The sequence below is a fragment of the Schistocerca gregaria genome, chromosome 3 (assembly GCF_023897955.1).
Source record: "Schistocerca gregaria isolate iqSchGreg1 chromosome 3, iqSchGreg1.2, whole genome shotgun sequence".
Taxonomy (NCBI): domain Eukaryota; kingdom Metazoa; phylum Arthropoda; class Insecta; order Orthoptera; family Acrididae; genus Schistocerca; species Schistocerca gregaria.
In genome coordinates this window covers 267,708,747-267,723,111 of record NC_064922.1, presented here as the reverse complement: position 1 = coordinate 267,723,111, position 14,365 = coordinate 267,708,747, and the positions used below count along the sequence as shown (strand labels likewise).

At 45.1% G+C, this 14,365-nt stretch overlaps 1 protein-coding gene across 2 annotated transcripts in view; it reads left to right on the top strand.

The window, feature by feature from the left end:
* The window catches only part of LOC126353944 (endothelin-converting enzyme homolog), a 609,153-nt gene that overhangs the window by 573,295 nt on the left and 21,493 nt on the right, over positions 1-14,365 (top strand). For both annotated transcript variants that reach the window (XM_050003231.1, XM_050003230.1), the window contains 2 exons: positions 82-349; positions 3,018-3,113. In XM_050003231.1, the coding sequence (XP_049859188.1) occupies positions 82-349; positions 3,018-3,113 (364 nt within the window). The remainder of the gene's footprint in view (positions 1-81; positions 350-3,017; positions 3,114-14,365) is intronic.

The window sequence follows — 14,365 nt, the reverse complement described above, 5'->3', positions numbered from 1 at the left end:
GGAGACAAATTTGATCCACTGTTCCAGAGTATAACGATACGTATCACAATATGTTCCATGTTACCTCTTTGTGTATTGCAGGTCTGTTCTATATGGCCGACTGGGAGTGCAGATATCTCGTGGAATAGTGTGGGGTGTCATCTCTCCCTGGGGAGCTCTCCACACAGCTGGAGGGTCTCTGTTGCTGCCATACAATCCTGAAGTGGATCAACTTGTGCAGGCAGTGGCCGATCCAGTTGCCTGTGTGATGAAAGTTTCTGCGCAAGTTGCAGGTGCTGATGATATGCTTGCCAATAGAACTGCCCTGACAACAACCATTGAAGTTTCTGCTGTGAGAAGTGCTTTCAAAGTATGTATTTTTATTATGTGGTCTAACTGTCATTCATTGAAAAGTGAGCTGAGCTTTTTTGGGAATTGTACTGCGCAGAATTAATGCTATTTCTTTTAGTGTATGAGAAAATTTTAATAAAAGTGAATGCCTCATATGTCACATTGTAGAAAGATTACTGTACTGAACAGGTATTTCCTGTACTTCAAGCATGAAGTAAGTTCGTATACCTTTCCAAGAACTTGGCAAAAAGTAACTTCAGCTTTTATCCAACTGCAAGAACAGAAATTCTGACTTACGGATTCTGGCCAATTCTTTGGCACCATTCCTGATGGTTATTAAAATTGCACCTACAGTTTTTCTGTAGATCACACATTTCTTTTTCTTTCTTCTCCTTTTTTTGTTAAACTTTTCTTGTTGCATATAGAATTCGAGCTGTCTATAGTGTTTTCTATACAAAGGCCACTGTTTCAAGCTTTTAGAAAAACAACAAAAGAAAAGCATTTTTTGAAAAAAATTGTTTTATTGTTTCTCAGAATATTTTTATTCTTTCTCATAATACCGGTCATTAAAATATAGAGACTTTCGGATGTGTTGAAATGCTTCTGAAAACATTTTTTTCTACTCTGATGTTGGTACCACAACATGGTTTTGGAAAAATTCAGCAGTTTCTTGAGGTGATGAAAATTGCTGTTTGTGAATTCTTTGTTTGACATAAGAGAACAAAAAAAAGTAGTTAGATAATATATCAGGCGAATATGGGCACTAAGACATTAATTCAATTTTTTTCTCCCCCGAGTAATGAATTGTTTGACTGTTTTACCATCCTGTAAAACAAAGGTAAAGTTTTTTACCTACCACCCAGTTTTGTGTCTCTGATAGTAGCAAAATTTTCTAACCACCCATTGGTTCCACAGTGTGGTGATTTATACAACAGGGAAGTAACTTTATTTTTTTAAATTTATAAAGCAGATTTACTGCAAATGAAAGTATATAATAAGAATTAATTACCAAATACTTAATGGTAAAATTATATGAAAATCTGATGAAAATGTTTTTAAAATCCCTGTCACCTACTGCCAGTCTCGAAAATTGGAATGCCCACCAGGAGGACCATGTTGACTACTGCCACTCTAAAGCAATAATATTAAAGCATTTACGTCTGGACCTAGGACCATTTCTGTCGCTGTAAAATGCCAGCAGTAATTTTTCCTTTTGACAATATAACTATGTTTGAAGTAATTTCAAGTTAGCAGCTCTTTGTACTCCACCTACATTTTGTGAATATTAGACCACTATTAAATAACGCTGTTTACATATTTAATATTAAAAAAAGACTTTCAGTTTAATATTGGCCTATAATTTGAAGATAAATTACCTTGCTGAGGTATACAGGGAGTACAGAAATTCTCATTATAAACTTCTAGGACTTGCAGACAGGATTGTGTAGATAATATAATTTCCAGAAACATACTGTTTCTGTGCTACAGCCATTTGAAAATATGTTGGTAACACAACCAATTTTATGGATAATTTCTTACATGTGACCTGGTACATGACTTGTTCTTCAGATTTCACAAACGCTGCTATTTACGGTATGACCTCCTCCAATTTGGGTGTACCACACTCTTGGAGTGCCAGTCACACCTGCTGACAGTGAAGTTACTGCTTTCTTGAAGCTGTTGTGTAATTTTGGCAAAAAGGGTGTTTGATGGAGTCAGATGTTGTGGATAACAATCTTGATATAGGCTGCAATCAGTTTTTCCTTTATCATGAGCTTCACCATACAGAAGGATCATGTCAGTGTATTCTGCAAACATGTACTCAACCACATTGCCCTAACACTCACATGTCAGTGGAGCTTGACCAGGTCAGAGAGGTAGGATAGATGTCAAATGACATCAGCCAATTTCACATAAGCACGGGCTGTGTCCCCCCCTCCCACTATAACTACCTTGTTGCATACCTACCGAGCAAACATGTTTTCAGACAGCTATATCTTGGAAATGGTACATTTCTGAACATGGGTTCCAATTCAAAATATTGTTTACTGCAAGCCCAAGAAGTTTGTAATGAGAATTTCTGAACACCCTGTATGCATAATGTCAATATTTCAGTTATGAACTTTTATTACAAACAGCTACATTCAAGCACAACTTCACATCATAGTAATTCCTAGCAAAGCACTGTGCTTCTTAAACCAACCTTCAGGTTGTATACAGTTTTACCTCACTGATGAAAGCAGTTCCCATGCACAGTTGTGCATATGATTCATGAAAGCAGGTAAAAATGACAGAAAAGCAAAATATTACTGGTCTGGTAAATAAGTGAATCTTGTAAAGCTTCAGTTCTGATTTATTGAAAACAGCAGCATTTATTAATCAGGTATCATATCCCATTAGTATTTCAAAAGTAAAATTGCAAAGTGGTTCATTCATGCTATTTCTATATGAGTATCTTGTGCAGGGCCCATTGTAGTCATAAGTCTATGCAGTTTCTTTGTAATGACCATTTATACATTTTGTTGGAATTTTTTTGAGAAGTACTTCAAAGATAATTTGTGAAATTATGTGACTGATATTTTGTAATGTAATAGCTAAAACATTAAGTGAAATAATGTTTGACATCCATTCAATTATGAAATTGTACCCTTTTAGTGTGTAATCTTTGTTTAATTTTTTAATTACAGGCTTTAACTGAAATTACATCCAAGGATCCTCATATCCATCAGCCAGCTTTGGAGGATTATGAAAGTGAACAGTTATTTTTTGTGTCCTATGCTCAGGTAAGCAGAACAACTTTTTCTGTATTCATAACTGTTTTTCTCCCTGGTCCGGGGATTAGAATAAGCCCGAGGTATTCCTGCCTGTTTTAAGAGACTACTTAAAGGAGTCTCACATGTTTTGGGCTTATGTGATGGCCGCCGGTAGGGTTTGACCTGCATTCTCCAAAATTTTTTCGTAGAACGAGCCAATTGGGGAAGGGTGCCTTACATGGTGCATTGTGTCCATCGTGCATTGAGATCTTTAGCCCACTTTTTCATCGTCACATTGCAGTCCTGCCCATTCTCCATCTCTTGGGCGAGAACTCCTTCCCGGATGTGTTTTCCACCAAGCACTATGCAGTGTCGCATTCTGCATTGACAGTGACCATGGACTTATTTGCACCTGATATACAGCACGGTAGCCTGTCTGTTGTGGTGGGGCCACCTTGTACCCTGTTGGTTGTAGCCCCCTGACCACACAGGGATCTCTCTGCTGATGCCTGCATCGTTAACTCTCCACATTTGCCAAGGGGTAGATGTCCATCCCCCTGGGGCATCGGGACTCTCAGCAATGGCCATCCTGCCAGGTGGCCTTTGCTGTGGCTGGGTGGCACCCACGGGGAGGGCCTCTGGTCGGAGTGGGTGGCATCAGGGCAGATGACATGCGATGAAGTGTAGTCCATCATCTCTCGTTAATGGTGAAACACCAGCAGTCTCTAAGCATTCACAAGCTCAATTCAGTGCACTAAAGTATGACTCCAAATTGTTCCCCTCCCTGGCCACACCATGGGAGGAATATCAGGCTAAGGATGGCAGCGGATCTTATTTGCCCCGGTATCTTGTATGTTCAAGAGCTGATGGGGAATCTTTCATGACAACGAAGCCTCAGTTTCTTGTTGAGCATTTAGAGAACAAGTTTGGGGAGGTGGAGGGCTTGTCCGAAATGAGATCTAGGTGTCTTGATCATAACAGCATCCTCTGCCCTGTCACGGACATTATCCACTTGTGACAAGATGGGGGATGTTTCTGTAACTATCACGCCCCATAAAAGCTTAAATATGGTCCAGGGTATCATATTTCACAGGGATCTGCTTTTGCAGCCTGACAACGAGCTGTGCACCAATTTAGAGCGCGAGATGTACATTTCGTCCTGCGTGTCCACCGGGGATAATCAGGTTGCCACTGGTGACAAGGTGGCCTTGAGGGTGATACATTGCTCAAGAAGGTCAAGGTGATGGTCTACTGCTGTGATGTAAAGGCCTATATCCCTCCCCCAATGTGGCACTTTAAATGCTGGAAGTTCAGCTGTATGTCTTCTCGCTGTATTTCCAGCATCACATCTCGAGATTGCAGATGCCCATCACATCTCAATACTCCATCTGCCCCACCTCCCATCTGTGTCATCTGCGGAGAGCACCATTCAGCTTGCTCTCCAGACTGCAGGATTCTCCAGAAAGAAAGGAAAATCATGGAGTACAAGACTCTGACCTACACTGAGGCTAAGAGAAAATTTGAATGCCTGCATCCTGTGCGTATGACATAATCTTATGCCACCGCTACAACAGTTCTGCCAACCCCAGTCACCTCTCAGAGCCAGAAGACTACACCTGCCCCTTGAAGGTGGGGGGCATTTCCATCCTTGTTGCTCCTGCACCACATACTTTGGGAGCAACACCCCCCCAACCATCGGGAATGCCCGTCCCCACTTCTAAGCCAGAGAAGCATAAGTCTTCTTTAGCTTCACTCGCTGGGAAGGGGTCCCTTCGATCACTCCCTTCCCAGGTTTCTGCTAGTGGGAAAAATGACACCCACCAGTGGCTGAAGAGCCCAAAAGCAGCTGGTTGTAGGGCTCATCCTCAGTTCCGGAGAGTGAGCCAGTGAAGTCCTCCCAGCCAAAGAAACCTGAGGGGTAGTGACAGAAATCAAAAAAGAAAACCCTTAAGACCAAGGAAATTGTGTTGGCACCGGCACCAGTACTATGTACATGCTCTGCATCTGAGGATGTCGTGGAGATTTAGGCATCCACTGAAGATCTAGATCTCACCAGACCCTCAGACACAATGGATATAGACTGCTCAGGCAATAAATCGGTGACAGCAGGTGACTCTGAGGTGTAAATTGCCTCATTGAACATTCTACATCTACATGATTAATCTGCAATTCACATTTAAGTGCTTGGCAGAGGGTTCATCAAACCACAATCATACTATCTCTCTACCATTCCACTCCCGAACGGCGCACAGGAAAAACGAACACCTAAGCCTTTCTGTTTGAGCTCTGATTTCTCTTATTTTATATTGATGATCATTCCTACCTATGTAAGTTGGGCACAACAAAATATTTTCACATTCGGAAGAGGAAGTTAGTGACTGAAATTTCGTAAATAGATCTCACCGCGATGAAAAACGTCTTTGCTTTAATGACTTCCATCCCAACTCGTGTATCATATCTGCCACACTCCCTCCCCTATTACGTGCTAATACAAAATTAGCTGCCCTTTTTTGCACCCTTTCGATGTCCTCCGTCAATCCCACCTGGTAATGATCCCACACCACACAGCAATATTTTAACAGAGGACGAATGAGTGTAGTGTAAGCTGTCTGTTTAGTGGACTTGTTGCATCTTCTAAGTGTCCTGCCAATGAAATGCAACCTTTGGCTTGCCTTCCCCACAATATTATCTATGTGGTCTTTCCAACTGAAGTTGTTCGTAATTTTAACACCCAGGTATTTAGTTGAATTGACAGCCTTGAGAATTGTACTATTTATCGAATAATCGAATTCCAACAGATTTCTTTTGGAACTCATGTGGATCACCTCACACTTTTCATTATTTAGCGTCAACTGCCACCTGCCACACCATACAGCAATCTTTTCTAAATCGCTTTGCAACTGATACTGGTCTTCGGATGACCTTACTAGACAGTAAATTACTGCATCATCTGCAAACAACCTAAGAGGACTGATCAGATTGTCACCCAGGTCATTTATATAGGTCAGGAACAGCAGAGGTCCCAGGATGCTTCCCTGGGGAACACCTGATATCACTTCAGTTTTACTCGATGATTTACCGTGTATTACTACTCGTGATTTGCCGTCTATTACTACGAACTGTGACCTTCCTGACTGGAAATCATGAATAGAGTTGCACAACTGAGATGATACCCCAAAGGCCCGCAGCTTGATTAGAAGTCGCTTGTGAGGAACAGTGTCAAAAGCTTTCCGGAAATCTAGAAATACGGAATCAACTTGAGATCCCCTGTCGATAGCGGCCATTACTTCGTGCGAATAAAGAGCTAGCTGCGTTGCACAAGAACGATGTTTTCTGAAACCATGCTGATTACGTATCAATAGATTGTTCCCTTCGAGGTCAATGATATAGGTCTGTAGTTCGATAGATTACTCCTACTACCCTTCTTAAACACTGGTGCGACCTGTGCAATTTTCCAATCTGTAGGTACAGATCTATCAGTGAGCGAACAGTTGTATATGATTGCTAAGTAGGGAGCTATTGTATCAGCGTAATCCTGAAGGAACCTAATCGGTATACAATCTGGACCTGAAGACTTGCCCGTGTAAAATGATTTGAGTTGCTTCACAACCCCTAAGGTATCTACTTCTAAGAAGCTCATGCTAGCAGCTGTTTGTGTTTTAAATTCTGGAATATTCCATTTGTCTTCCTTGGTGAAGGAATTTCGGAAAACTGCGTTCAATAACTCCGCTTTAGCAGCACAGTCGTCGGTAACAGTACCATTGGCACTGCGCAGCGAAGGTATTGACTGCGTCTTGCCGCTTGTGTACTTTACACATGACCAGAATTTCTTTGGATTTTCTACCAAATTTCGAGACAACGTTTCATTGTGGAACCTATTAAAGGCATCTCGCATTGAAGTCCGTGCCAAATTTCGTGCATCTGTAAATTTTAGCCAAGCTTCAGGATTTCGCGCTCTTCTGAACTTCGGATGCTGTTTCAATTGCCTCTGCAACAGTGTTCAGACCTGTTTTGTGTACCATCGGGGATCAGTTCCACCTCTTACCAATTTATGAGGTATGGATCTCTCAATTGCTGTTGCTACTATATCTTTGAATTTGAGCCACATCTTGTCTACATTTGCATAGTCAGTTCGGAAGGAATGGTTATTGTCTGTTAGGAAGGCATCTAGTATACTTTATCCGCTTTTTTAAATAAAATTATTTTGCATTTGTTTCTGGTGGATTTGGAAGAAACGGTGTTGAGCCTAGCTACAATGACCTTGTGATCACTAATCCCTGTATCAGTCATGATGCTCTCTGTTAGCTCTGGATTGTTTGTGGCTAAGAGGTCAAGTGTGTTTTCGCAACTATTTACAATTTGCGTGGGTTCGTGGATTAACTGCTCAAAATAATTTTAAGAGAAAGCATTTAGGACAATCTCGGAAGATGTTTTCTGCCTACCACTGGTTTTGAACAAGTATTTTTGCCAACATATCGAGGGAAGGTTGAAGTCCCCACCAACTGTAACCGTATGAGTGGGGTATTTATTTGTTACTAGACTCAGATTTTCTCTGAGCTGTTCAGCAACTATATCATTGGAGTCTGAGGGTTGGTAGAAGCAGCCTATTATTAACTTAGTTCGGCTGTTAAGTATAACGTCCACCCATACCAATTCTCACGGAGTATCTACTTTGACTTCACTATAAGATAAACCACTACTGACAGACACAAACTCTCCACCACCAATTCTGCCTAATCTACTTTCCTGAACACCATCTGAGACTTCGTAAAAATTTCTGCAGAACTTATTTAAGGCTTTAGCAAGCTTTCTGTACCTATAACGATTTCAGTTTCTGTGCTTTCTATTAGTGCTTGAACCTCAGGGACTTTCCCAGCACAACTACAACAATTTACAACTACAATTCCGACTGTTCCTTGATCCAACCACGTCCTGTATTTGCCATGAACCCTTTGAGATTGCAGCCCACCCCATACTTACCCAAGGCCTTCTAACCCAAAAAATGGCCCAGTCTACACCACACAGCCTCTGCTACCCGTGTAGCCACCAGCTGAGTGTAGTGAACTCCTGACCTCTTCAGTGGAACCTGAAACCCCACCACCCATGGAGCAAGTCAAGGAATCTGCAGCCAACACTGTCGCAAAACCGTGTGAGCCTCTGATTCAGACCCTCCACCCGGCTCTTCACCAAAGGTCCGCAGTTGGTTCTGCCAATGATGCTGCAGATGGTGAGCTCTGCCTTCATCTCGTAAGCAAGACCAGCAGCCTTCACCAAATCAGATAGCGGCTGGAATCCAGAGAGAATTTCCTCAGATCCAAAGCAACACATGTCATTAGTGCTGACATGTGCCACCACCTGCAGCTGGCTGCACCCTGTGCTGTTTATGGCATCCAGAAGGACCCTTTCCACATCAGGAATGACTCCACCCGGAATGCACACGGAGTGCACACTGGATTTCTTCCCCTTCTTAGCCACCATATCCCTAAGGGGCCCCATTACGTGCATAACATTGGAGCTCCCAACTACCAATAAGCCCACCCTCTGCGATTGCCCGGATCTTGAAGGCTGAGAATCATCCTCTGAAACAGGGCAGGCAGCTGAATCTGGCTCAGCCAGAGACAGTACCTGAAACCTATTTGTCAGACGCACCAGGGAGGCTTTGTGATCAGTCTCCAGGGACGTCTTTCGCTGCCTGCCACGCCCTGGAACGACCTCCCAATCAACCACAGGCGAGGGCTGAGCCCCACTGCGGGCAGCAACCGGGGCAACCACAGTGGCAGACCGATCTGGGGACAGATGGGACGGGGTTGACATCCCCATGATACCCAAGTCCGGCTCCCAAAGTGGTGCCCATTAGCAACAGCCTCAAGCTGCGCGACCGAAGTCAGCGCCGCCTGCAGCTGTGAGCGAAGGGATGCCAACTCAGCCCTCATCCGAACACAGCAATCACAGTCCCTGTCCATTCTAATCGATGTTGAACAACAGTTACTGAAGCACGAGTCTGTGCCTAGATAACGCAAGGGAAACACGCAAACAGTGTATGAACTAACCTGTACAAATGCCCAACGACTGCACTACAATCTGCCTGAATTTATGATTACAGTAACTAAAACTCGAAATTACATCTCCTATATGAAACTCACATGCAATTTAAGTAAGAATCTATGAAGTGAACACAGAATAGAAGGTATATACGTATCTTTCTGTGCTGTCGATGAGCACCAACTGGGAGCTCAGTGGAGTTGCTGAGGTGGACGGCAGTGGGGAGAGGAGCTGGGCCCGCTATTGGCAGGGAGGAAGGGATGCACCAGGTATACATGAGAGCCGATCCAGAGTCCAGGGCAGGGGGGTGAGCTGCCAATCCACACTGGTGTGGAGAGGGCTGGCGGCAGGCCCACAGGGAGACGGCAACCAGGGGCAGGGACGGTGACTCAAGGACCACGTCTGCACCTGAAGGAGATAGGGGAAGAGGTGGCGGGCACGAGTCCTGCGGGGGCACGTGGTTGGAGCTGATTATGATGATGGTGCTCCAACCCTTTTGACGTCTGCACTGGTGTCACACGCCACCCTTGGGCCGTGACGACTGTGGTGGGTGTCCAACCTGCCTTGCGGCCATACTCGCAGGCCGACATGGCCATGCCAGGGGCATACCGCTGCTAGGGCCAGGAGTGGGTATGGGAGGGGGATGGTCAGCTAATGGAGCAGGGTCCGTGGCTGTCTTCCATGAAGGAGCTCTGCCTGACTGTGTCCGTCAATTGGCGTAGTCCGATAGGTGCTCAAAAACAGGATGAGGTCTGATGTGGTTGGAGATGTGACGTCTGCATTTGTCAGCTGTTGTTTAAAAGTGTGGACAAGTCTCTCCACCGCGCCATTGGACGAAGAGTGGAAAGGGGGACTACGGATATGTTTGATACCGTTGGCCTGACAGAAGTTGTGGAAGGAGGATGATGTGAATTGGGGACCATTATTGGAGACCAACGTGTATGGCAGGCCCTCAATGATGAGAACCTGGGCCAGGGCCATGAGTGTAGCCTCCGTGGTGGTGAAAGCCATGCGGACAACATATGGGTATTTGGAGTAGGCATCAGTGATGAGTAACCACATGGACCCCAAAAACGGGGTTATGGATGCAATCCTAGGGCCGTCGAGGCACAGGCCAGGGTGCATACGACTGAGGGGGGGGGGGGGGACTTGCCTGGTGACGTGCACAGACAGTGCACACGCGGACCAGGCGCTCAATATTGCCATCGATTCCAGGCCAGTACATGTGCAGGTGAGCCAATACTTTCATATGGGACATACCCCAGTGCCCGCGTTGTAACAAACTGAGCACCCGAGGCTGCAATTCCGGAGGGATGACCACCCGATGGGTATCCGACTCCATGGCCAACAGAAGGACATCATTTATCACGGAGAGCCTGTGGGACAGGTGGTGCCAGGGGCTGAAATTGGACTGCATCCGACGAGTGACATAGGAGGGCCACCCGTGGCCCACATAATGGAGAACCTGCCGCAAGACAGGGTTGTGGCCGGTAGCCACAGCAATGTGAGCAGCAGCCATAAGAGGCAGACCGTTCAGTGCATCCTGGCAGTTGAATCAACATGTAAGCAGAGGACCTCCTGTTGGTCAAAGGCAGGATCGAGGCCTGTGCTGGGAGATGTGACAAAGCATCCGCGTTAGCATGGTGGGCGGTGGGCTTATACCAGTGGCCTAAGTATTCCAATTCCAGTTGGGGGAGGGGGGGGAGAGACACTTGTCCAGCCGACAGCGTAAACCAGCAGATTGCAGAGGGTGAAGTAAGGAGCTGAGTTTTTGCAAATGTACCTGGCGGGAACGCACGGTGACCAAGATATCATCCAGATAATTCACACAGGCGGGGTTAGGCTGTGTGAGCTGCTCTAGGAATCGCTGGAAAATGGCTGGCGCCAAAAAGACACCAAAAGGAATGTGCTTTTACAGTCCAAAAGGTGATAGCCATGATGTTCTGAGATGCGGCATCCAAGGGCAACTGGTGGTATGCCTCAGCCAGGTCGATCTTTGAAAAATACTCTCCCATGGCAAGCTTGGTGAGAAGGTCTTCCTGTTGGGGAATGGGGCAAGTGTCAATGAGGGACTGAGCATTGACTGTAGTGCCGAAGTCCCCACACAGCCAAAGGGACCCATTGGGTTTCAGTATGACCACCAAGTGGCGTCACCCAGGCACTGTAAGTTACAGGCTCCAGAATGTCAGCGGCCTGGAGCCGAGGAAGTTCCTGCTTGACCATCACCGGAAGGGGCTGGGCCCGGAAAAAGTGAGGCTGTGCATCTGACGGTAGGATGATGTGCGCCTGAAAGCCGGAAGCACATCTGAGATCCGTTGCAAACAATGACGCAAAAGTGGAGCACTGATCGTCTAAGTCCTGAAAAGGAACAGCTGTGGAAACGACCTTAACTTCTTCAGAAATTGAAAAGCCAAACAGTTGAAACACATCCAGGCCAAAAATATTCAAAGCCAATGAATAGTCAACGACAAAGAGGGTAAGAAGCTGGAGAACACGCTTGTACGTCGCCTGGGCGACGGACTACCCACGAAAATCTTCTGTGCTGACAGGTCATCCTGTGGGACGACCGATTGCAGAACAGGGACTGTATCTTGAGGCCCCGGAGGGGTAGGACTGGAGCGAGTCGAGCGACTATGACAAACCGATCGGATGTTGCCCTCCTTGTTACATAGTGTGCACATTTTCCAGCGGTGGGGACCATCAGCCCATGAATGTGCAGTAAGGCACTGTGGGCTAGATGGACGTGGGCCGTGCAACTGGCGAAGAGGGGCGACCGAAGGCACCGATGCCATAGAGATGTCGGACAACGAGGAATCCCAATGGTGCTGGCCTCTGTCCGCCTGGTCATCTCAATGTTGCAAGGGCGGAACCTGCCATGACGCCACGATTTACGCCACCTGCGGTTGTGCCATAAGACACTTGTTAGCTGCTTGAGCAATTTCAAAGGAGTGGGCAATGCAGATAATCTCTTCCAAGGAGGGGTTGCTGAGTTTCAGCGCTGCAGTATGGACCTCAGGATTGGGAGCCAGCTGAACCACCACATCCCAGATCAGGCAGTCTGCACATGAAGCCTTACACTGCTGATTGGTGCACATAAAATCACATTGACGGCTGAGACCCTGCAAGTCTGTGACCCAGGAACGGTATGATTGGCCAGGCTCTTTATGGTACTGGTGGAACTCCAGCTGAGAGGTGACCACATGGTACCGTTGGGAATAATAGTTTGTCAGCAAAAGGCATATCTCCTGGAATGAGAGAGCCACAGGATCGGACAACGGTACCAACTTGCGGAGAAGAAAGAACATGTCTGAGGAGGCCCAAGACAAAAAAAAACAGCTGCTGCGAGGAGTCGTCTGTGACTTGAAAAACTGTGAAATGTTATTTCAGCCAATGTAAGTAGGTTTCGCAGTCCTCTGTAGTGTCATTGAAGGGTGGAAATGACGACGGACATGGGAAAGCATCGGACACCCGAGGACTCGGCAGCTGTTGTGGTAACGCGTCCCGGGCATTGACTTTGCCCGTTAGCAACTGCAGCGACTGTTGTGAGATGTCTAACTGGAGCTGCTGCTGCTGCATGAGCTGCTGCTGTTGCTCCAGAAGACAGACCAACTTTGCCTCAATACTAGCAACTACCACCGTTTACCTCGTCACCAAAGATGTTGTAACCTGTAGTAACCACGACCATTCTGGTCACGGGGTGGCCGAGAAAGCGCAGCGGGACCAAAACGGAGAGCGGCCCGTGAACAATCAAATGAACGGAAAGGACAGACATGAAATGACGACGGACGATGGAGAGAGACCTTACGACGAAGGCCATTTGGATGAAAGCTTAAATGTACAGCAGCAGTCTTTTCATTGTACGTGTCTGTGACTCAGTGTCTCCTCAGTATGGTGAGTAGCAGTCTACACTTTTGATAATAGTGTTATTATTCCTTTCTGGAATTTACATTGTTTGACTTACTGAAAAGATAGTTTCAAAATCAGATGACACATGGGTTTCAACATAGGGATTTAATGGAGCTTGAATGTACAAATTATAGTGGAGAAAGCCAGCAGCGAACCAGAGGAAACGGTAATATTTAAAGTAACTACAGCTTACAACATCTCAGAGGAAACATTAAAGCTGAATTGTGGGTCAGCGGATAAGACCATTATTCTGCATGCAGTAACATAAATGACTAAAGTGTACTCATACTTAGTTTACGTGTAAAAGTCAACTAATCTGTATGAATCATGTGTAACCACTCATGAGCAGATTGCATTGTATTTGTTTCAACCCAGTGTGAAGCATGGAGTCGTTCTGAAGGAGGATTTAACTCATGAGCTGAAAGGAAACAAAAAAAAAAAGTATCTTAAGTTGAGGCAGGGAAAATGTAAATCATTTGATCCTCCAGAATTTGCAATATATTTCGTCTCAGCTCTCAGGTAGTAAAAAAACCCAGACTCAAGGACATTCCTTTACCCACTTTCTCTGTGGCTTTATAAGTCAGCCATGTTTTACCTAATGCGACAATGCTAAGTGACATAAAGCTGCAAAATGATAACAGTGATATTCTTCATTCCTTTACTTCTCATCTGTTATTGTTAACTCTTCCCTGTTTATTTTTTTGTCTTGTTAGTCCTTCTTTATTGGTTTATTTTATACAACACTGTCATTTCCATTTGTGAATAAAAACTATCTAGATACATACCTGATTCACTGTGTTGCTTTCACCACTTGTTGTTCTGTGTGTTGGAACCTGTCACTTCACTAACTGACTACATAGGCAGTGTGAGCTCCACCATGCCCACCTTGAGATCCAAGCCATCCCCTTATATCATCGTGGCACCTAAATATTGGATATCTACTGGCAGCCAAGGGTCTTCTTGGTGATCGATCCCTGACCATCTTATCTGTACTCCATCTGTTTGATCAATCTTATTCAAAAATGTGTTGTTGGGCAACTGTCACACAATTGTGGTTAATAAAAAATCTTGTCTCTTCCAGGCTGACCTAAATGTTCATTCATGGAAGATTCCCTTTCTACAAAATCTTTCAATGTTGTGTCATTCCTCTGGTAGTTAAGTCCATTTAGTAATGCAATTTATACTTCTGTTAGTACAGGAGTACTGATCATAGCAAAAGCAAATGATTGTTTGAACTAATATTAACTATCCATTTCATTATGTATAAATACTCCCCAGTTTTCAGCTCTTCCATTCCCATTGTTTGACACAAACTGAATTTTTGGTAACACACC